The sequence below is a fragment of the Thecamonas trahens genome (assembly GCF_000142905.1).
Source record: "Thecamonas trahens ATCC 50062 unplaced genomic scaffold supercont1.32, whole genome shotgun sequence".
NCBI classification, from domain to species: domain Eukaryota; order Apusomonadida; family Apusomonadidae; genus Thecamonas; species Thecamonas trahens.
In genome coordinates this window covers 372,281-380,366 of record NW_013657648.1, presented here as the reverse complement: position 1 = coordinate 380,366, position 8,086 = coordinate 372,281, and the positions used below count along the sequence as shown (strand labels likewise).

At 63.1% G+C, this 8,086-nt stretch overlaps 2 protein-coding genes across 2 annotated transcripts in view; both read left to right on the top strand.

The window, feature by feature from the left end:
* AMSG_12039 (uncharacterized protein) overlaps nucleotides 1–2,163 on the top strand; it is a gene marked incomplete at both ends in the record, with an annotated part of 7,550 nt that extends 5,387 nt beyond the window's left edge. Inside the window, one exon of the mRNA XM_013901116.1 lies at nucleotides 86–2,163. Coding sequence (XP_013756570.1) covers nucleotides 86–2,163 — 2,078 coding nt within the window. The remainder of the gene's footprint in view (nucleotides 1–85) is intronic.
* Nucleotides 2,164–4,574: 2,411 nt separating this feature from the next.
* Nucleotides 4,575–7,196, top strand: AMSG_07085 (uncharacterized protein; the record flags this gene model as incomplete). The annotated part of the gene is made up of 3 exons (XM_013901094.1): nucleotides 4,575–5,474; nucleotides 5,901–7,064; nucleotides 7,097–7,196. Exons 1-3 carry the CDS (start codon nucleotides 4,585–4,587, stop codon nucleotides 7,194–7,196), a joined length of 2,154 nt encoding a protein of 717 aa, XP_013756548.1. The 5' UTR covers nucleotides 4,575–4,584.
* Between the last annotated feature and the right edge of the window lie 890 nt (nucleotides 7,197–8,086).

Sequence of the window (8,086 nt, the reverse complement as noted above, 5' to 3'; positions counted from 1 at the left end):
CAGATTGATCCTCCTCACACCTCTCCACCACACCCATCTGCAGACATAAGGGAAGGCGACATGTTCCGACTCTCTGCTATGACAGTAGGCATGGGAGTGGCAGGACGGGTCCGTGGTTTTAATACGGTTGTGGACATGTTCATCGAGTCGACGGGCAAGTACAGCTCGAAGAAGGTGCTCGGCTACAAGAACACGTCGCTGAACAAAGAGCCGGATGTGTACGAGTGGATGAAGTATTCCGAGTTGAAGGACTCGGTCACGGCGTTTGCAGCGGCGTTGGCAGCTCTAGGTACTCAAAAAGGTTCTCGTGTCGCTATCGTCTCCAATAATTCCGTCGAGTGGGCCGTCGCTTACTACGCGACTCTCTCGCTCGGCGCTGTCTTTGTGCCCATGTACGAGGCGCAGATGCCGTCAACCTGGAAGTACATCATCGAGGACTCGGGCGCAGAGGTTCTTCTTGTCTCAAAGCCGGCCGTCTTCAACAAGGCCCTGCACCTGGTCGATGACATCGATCCGCTCCATGCCATCATCCCGCTCGGCGGCCTCGATCCCGAGTCGGCCCTCCGCGCACAGGTCTCCTTTGGCCTCGACGCAGAGACTACCTTTGGCTCCGGCGCCGCACTCGAAGCTGGCTCGCGCGTTCCCTTTCTCTCCTACCGCGATGCTCTCTCCTACGGCGCGTCCATCCGCGACGACGAGCCGCCCAGCCCGCCGGCCGCAGACGACCTCGCCACCATCATCTACACCTCGGGTACAACCGGCACGCCCAAGGGCGTCGCCCTCTCCCACCGCAACATCGTCGCCAACCTCAAGGCCATTCAATCGGGCAACGCGGCGGCGGCAGGCGGCGCCGCCCGCCACGCTGCCGCAGGCGGTCGCCCCACCGAGCTCTGGGGCCTCTCGCCATCAGGCCTCCTCTACGACGGCAGCGACGTCTCGCTCTCGTTCCTTCCCTGGGCGCACGCCTACGGCCAGACCTGCGAGCTCAACTCGCTCCTAGTCGAGGGCGGCGCCATCGGCCTCGTCGAGCACGTCACGACCATCCTCGAGGACTTTAAGAAGGTCTCGCCCACGGTCCTCTTCTCCGTCCCTGCCCTCTTCAACCGCATCTACGACGGCATCAACAACAAGCTTGCTAGCAAGCCGCCCATCGTCCGCTCGCTCTTTGAGAAGACCATTGCACTTCGCACCCGCCAGCTCGCCGGCGCCTCAGGCCCGCCGCTCAGCATCCTTGACACGCTCATCCTCAAGGTTCTCGACAAGGCTATCCTCACCAAGATCCGCGAGACTTTTGGCGGCCGCCTCCGCGTCGCTTTTGTCGGTGGTGCCGCCATGGACCCGCACATCATGCAGCTCCTCGACGCGCTCGGTATCACCGTCTTTGAGGGCTACGGTCTCACCGAGACCTCGCCCATCGCCACCCTCAATACCCCGGGCGCCCGCAAGTACGGCACCGTCGGCCCACCCATCGCAGGCGTTGACATTGTCATTGCAAAGTCCTTCGATGGCGACCTCGTCGACGTCGCCCCCTCCGGCACCGACGGCGAGGTCTGCATCGCAGGCGACAACGTCATGGTCGAGTACTACAACAAACCCGAGGCCACTGCCGAGGCCGTCGTCGAGAACGCCCGTGTCGGCCCGGGCAAGTCGCTCCGCCTCTTCCGCACCGGCGACCTCGGCCGCCTCGACGCCGACGGCTTCCTCACCATCACCGGCCGCATCAAGGAGCAGTACAAGCTGGAGAACGGCAAGTTTGTCGTCCCCGCGCCTGTCGAGGACAAGCTCAACCTCTCGCGCTTCATATCGCAGTCGTTTATCCACGGCGCAAACATGCCGTCCAACGTCGCCCTCATCGTCCCCGATTGGGCTGCTCTCCGCGCTTGGGCTGCCGAGCACGGCCTGGACGCCGGCGCCTCCACCACCTCGCTCCTCGACTCCTCCCGCGTCCGCGCCCTCCTCGACGCTGAAATCGCCGCCGGCTGCGCCGCCCTCAAGTCGTACGAACGCCCGGCCGCCTGGCTCTACCTCCGCGAGCCGTTCTCCACAGACAACGACATGCTCACGCCCAAGCTCTCGCTCAAGCGGCACAACATTCTCCAGACCTACGCCAGCCAGGTCGATGCTCTCCACGCCGAGGCCAAGACCAAGCCGAAGCGCAGCTAATTAGCCCCTTGCTCCCTCTCGTCACGGCTCCTTGCGCGTTACCGGGACCTGGAATGCCACAGGCGCCAAAGCCGGCGACTCGCTCGTCGCCACCGGCCGCGCCGGCCGCGTCGTTGGCGAGCTGGGCGTCGAGACCAGCCACGCCGCGCCCTGCGAAAGCGGCCGCAGTCCACTCCGCTGCCCAGCCGGCCAGCCCTGCCGCGAGTCTGGCCGCCTCGGCAGCGACCTTTCCGCTCCGCTGCCCTGTCGCTGGAGCGCAGCCACCGACGGCACGTTGGTCGCCTTGTCGATCTCGTACCGCGCCGCCCGGAGTGACGATGCCGACCCGCCGCCGCCGCGTGCCAGCGGCGATAGCGGCGCCCGCCGCCGCTCCGTCCCGGGCACTGCCCGCGTTGCCTCTACCGGCGCAAACGGCAGAGTTTGTGTCATCCGCCCAGGCGTGCCCGGCCGCGGCGTCGAGCCGCTTCTCCCCGGGCTCACAGTCGCACTCCCGGCTGGACCAAACATGGTCGAGAGGCGGCGGACCCAGGTCGAGCGCGCAAACGACGATGGCGAGGTAAACTCCGAGCCGAGCTGGAGCGGATCCGCCACCGTGTCCGCAGGCGACGGGCCGACCCGGGCCCGTTCCAGCGCCTGACTCACCCGCCACAGGCCATACATCCCGCCGCAGACTACCAGGCTGTATCCAACGCCGAGCACCATTGCCAGCTGGCGGTCGACCAGCGGTCGCGGCTCAACTCGAAGCGCCGCCACGCACACCGCCACAGCTATCAGCCCAGCCGCCACACTCCCAGCCGTCTTCCACCAGCGGAGATACGGCCGAAAGAACACATCGTACGCCAGGACAAGGATGAGGAGCGCAGCAAGGCCGCCGAGCCGAGGCTGCGCTGAGCCTGAAACGTCCGGCACCGCGAGGGCGATGAACGGAGTCGCGAGAGTGACCACAGCGCCACCCAGGCCGCGATACAGCGCCACGTCGCGCATCTTGAACTCCTCGTACACCACCCCATACCGTGAGAGATACAGCGAGTGCACAAGCTCGTCCCACTCGGTCATCCGCAGCAGGACCCACCATCCAGCCACACACGCCACAAGAGCCACGCCGATCATGGCACCAACTACCACCAGCGCCATGCCCCACGGCGAGTCGAAGCACCATTGCGGCGCATGCACCGAGTGCAGGCTAGGTCGCATCGAACAGCTTGCTCCGCGCGCGAGAGCAAGCGCCGCGCCCGGAAGCAGAAGCATCGCCGTTAGCATCGCGGCTCGTCGAATCGGCTTTTGTCCGGCCTCGTGGTCGGCTACCGATCGCACCGCTGCCACAGCCACAGCCACAGCCATGACCATGCAGCTGACACCCAGCTGGCTCACCAGTGACCACTCGAGCGCCGCCGCATCGCCACGTGCCAGCCACACGTCCTCGCATCCGATCGCCCGTAGCACCGGAACATCCATCGTCACCGCCGCGCCGATCCGCAGCGCCCATACCAAGCCCACTGGCGGCTGAGAAAAGACCAACGTCGTCCGATAGCTTGCAGAAACAATCAAGTATATGCTCTGCAGGAGTCGGATGGGAAAGAAGACCGCCAGCGCCGTAGATCGCCCGCTAGCCGCCGCCAAAGCCGCCAGCGAGAAAAAGATGACCATCGCTCCGCCGGCCACACCCGCCGCTTCAACCGACGACGATGGGCACGTTTGCGACGCGCTTCCGCACGCAAATAAAAGCTCAGGCATGGCACACTCGGTGACGTTACTAGCCATGGCTATAACGTTTGCACTGCCAAGTATTAGCCTCCTCTGCCAAACAAGACGTGTGTACGGCCTTGTTGAGCTCTCGCATACAAGCGGGTCCGTTGGCGAGGAGCGAGAACCGAAAGCCGGTGGCGAGCTGACAGAGTAGCTTGGGTGACAGGTAGATGTCAATTTTTAGTCTGTGAGTCCCGGGTCAATGTTTCTCACCACATCTTGTGCATTACAAAAGCTGCGGCTTCATTATCACAAGCATGTTCATTGCACATAGTGATACACTTCTGCAGCAAGGCATCGGCGTCACCACCAGGTTAGCAAGCATGTTCTATGCTCACGACAGACCTCAGCTGTACTTTTGATACCTTGTCATATACCGAGACAGCCTTCAACAGGTTCCGTATTCTAATCATCGCACTCCCTCTGCTCCTCAACACGCTTCTTCCCCACCCCTTTATCCCACTCATCCAACTCAGTCGTCAATGATGGACCATCTGTGCCATTGGGTACGAACAGCACATCAACTCGACAGGCAGGCCACTGATCAACCGCCTCCGGTAAAATTTTATTCCTCCACCTTTACCGTGACCAAACGTTGTTCTGCATATTGACTCACCCGCAGAAGGTCGCACCAAGGCACCGGCCCGATTCGTCGACACTTGACTCTTCCAAGCCATGCACCAGGGCAGCAGACCATGTTCTGCAGTAGCATGTACCATGGTCGTTGTCCTGTGGCTGTGTGTGGTGGCTTCGGCTGCGCCGACAATGGAGACGGTGACCGGCGTGGTCCAATCAACAAATTGGATAACCTGCATGACGCGGAGCAACGGAGGTATGAGCGAAGGCGTTGACCTTAATCTCGTCAATGATGAGCGAGTCTGTGCTATTAATGCTTACTTTGCAAGTTTGCCATCGACGACAACGGGCTTCTTCTGGATCACTCCGCAGAGTGCCATCGAGTTTGAGTATATTTCCGTATCGAATGATATGGACGTGGCCTTGGCGTACTACGGCATTGCAAGCAGTGACAAGGCAAAGTCGTTCGATGACTCTTATTGGCAGACCGACTATCGTCTCAACACAGCTACGCCATACACAGGAAGCTATGTTGTGGAAAACGTGCCAGACTCGGCCGGATCGGTTGCTTCCATCTCGGGCACCGCCATCAGATCCTTGCTGGGCGCTGCCTTTAGTGATTCGGCCTTCTCGGGCTCACGGCTAATGCTGCGCATCGAGCAATCGGGCACAAAGTGCAACTCAGGGACGTGTACCTTGGGCAAGGGCCTGCCTACCCCCACCATCTACTTTCGCTACTACCCGGTGTGTAACTTTTACGGTGCTGTGGCCGATGGCTCGGTCGCACCGTCGTCCATCACCGGCGCTACCTTTGCTCCGGTCGACGGCACGCTCAAGATCACTTGCGATCCAGGCTTTACTCTCTACGGCGCGGACGCCAACGACGAGGTGACTTGTCAGTCGGACGGCTCGTACGTCCCTGCCTCACCGTACTGTGGCCCGCCACCGCCGCCGCCGCCTTCACCGCCGCCGCCGCCATCGCCGCCGCCGTCACCCCCGCCGCCGCCATCGCCCCCGCCGCCGCCTTCACCCCCACCGCCATCGCCGCCGCCACCGCCATCGCCGCCACCGCCATCTCCTCCTCCTCCTCCGTCACCGCCGCCGCCGTCACCCCCGCCGCCGCCTTCACCCCCACCGCCATCGCCGCCGCCACCGCCATCGCCACCGCCGCCATCTCCACCTCCTCCACCATCACCACCCCCACCACCATCACCGCCGCCACCGCCATCTCCACCTCCTCCCCCATCACCGCCACCGCCGCCACCGCCGCCACCGCCGTCATCGCCGCCACCGCCGCCATCTCCACCTCCTCCGCCATCTCCACCTCCTCCCCCATCGCCGCCGCCGCCGCCTACATCACTCTGCGCGCCAAACGAGCGCGATGCCTGCGGTGTTTGCTTTGGCGACGGGGCCAGCTGCGGTGGCCTCGACGTGTCGTCATCAAGTTCGAGCGGCGTGGCATCGTATGCTTCTCCCATTAACGTCATGATCTTTGTCATCGTCCTCCTTCTCTGCTGTGTGGCATGCTGCTGCGTCCGGTATCAGCGCCGGCGGCTGCAGACCAACAAGGTGACACCCGGAGAGAAGTTGCAGCTTTGCCCGTCGGGCAGGTGCTTGGTGGCGTACATGCCGATCTACACCGAGCTTGCAAGCAGCTCGCCAGAGCTTGCGCAAGAGGCTATGGATCTGGTCGTGGACGTTGTCTACTCTCAGGTGGTTGGAGCGGGCGGCATGCCGTTCAACCTCGTCGATGGCGATGGTTCATTCGCGGCAGCGATGTTTCCAGCCGACATGGCGCTCACGGCTGTGGAGACTGCCGTCGCTATCGAGGATGCACTGCTTGATGTGGAGTGGTCCAATGCCCTTGTCTCGCACCCGCTCTGCGCGTCGTCGGTCAAGAGCAGCGGCGATGGACCTGTGCGGATCTGGCGCGGGCCTCGGATCACGGTAGCGGTGACGACTTGCAACCACGTTGGACTCAGCTCAGTGCCCAAGCAGCGCGTTTGTGTGGCTGCCGCGTACAGAGCGGCGACGGCACACAGCTACGACGGCGCAGTGGTGCTGGATGATGCGACGTTTGCGGCGATGCCTGTGCCGCTTCCGGATCAGCTGGCCATCTACCCGCTCCAGGTGTCACACGAAGTCCCGCTGTATCTTGCAGTCAAGGCCGGGACGGTGACCGAGAGACGGCTCGACATGAACCCTGCCCTGACGCCGCGGATGCCGGCTGCAGCCAACAGCAACGGCGGGATGTCGCCGAGGTTGGATCGGGTGCTGGCTGGGGTTCAGGAAGCGAATGCTGCCCTCAAGCACAACGGCAAGTCCTTGGACATTGCAGCGCATCGGGCGGCACGCAACGAGCGGCACTCAGCGCTTATGGCGCGCAGTCTCAACCGTACCGAGTCGTACTCCAAGCACGCAGCCAAGTACGCAGCCATAGTGCAAGTCCGGCAGCCCGCCGGGCTGACGTCGGCGGCTGCTGGCAGATCGGAAGCGAGCGCAACGTCGTGGCTTGCCGGCGAGGCGACGTCCGAGCTGACGGCTGGCGACTTTTCCTCAGCCTCGGGCTCGCCATCGCGGTCCGTGTCGCGAACGCGCAACCACTCCCGAGGAAACTCGATGTCAATGGCCGGCTCGCCTGGGGTACAGATGCGCCGGCTGCTGCCACGGCATCAGCGCTGCTCCTCGGCTACGTCCGCAGCCGGGTTTGACATCTCGACATCCGATGGCGATGGCAAAGAGACGCCCGGCTTGACGGTCAGGCGTGGGGTGGACGGGTCGCCGAGAGCTGCGACGTCGGACATGACGATGGTCTCGATGAGCGGGCTGAGTAGTCGACCGGTCCGCAAGCTCAACCTCGGATCAATCGCCGAACGAGCGGGGCAGCCAAGACAGGCATGTCGCAGTCGGCGCGCGGATCCCGGGCACGGCGCAAGTCGGTCTCGCATCTCACGCCGCGGACTCGGCGGAATATCATATCGGCCGCATACTCCTCACCGCGCGCCGCGACATCGGCGGCGGCCGATGATACCGAGACAGCTACGACGACAACGCCGCGGCGACGGATCCGCGTCCGGAAACGACGGCTCTCGGCAACGCCGCGCAGCGCAGCTGGCGTCCTTGACTCCCCACGTCGGCGATCGCCGTCGGCTGTGGATGCACGAACGCCATCTGGGCGGCGGCTCTCGATCGCGTAGACATGTACACGAACACGTTGATGATTTCTTTGAAACTACCTACTACACCACAACGCCCAGCCCCATCCCCATTCCCCCATCATCATCACCACCATCATCATCATCATCATCATCATCATCATCATGGTCATCATCATCATGGTCATCATGGTCATCACGGTCGTCACCATCATCCCCACCCCCACCAACCACCATGGTCACCATCATCATCATCATGGTCATCATCATCATGGTCATCATGGTCATCACGGTCACCATCATCATCACCCCCCCATCACCACCATCACCACCATTATCTACATCACAAACACAGCCATCCCCCCATCCCCCCATCCCCCCTTGGGGGTGGGAGAGGGGGGGGGCCTATGGGGATAACGGTAGGGGGGGGGGGGGGGGGTTTTTTT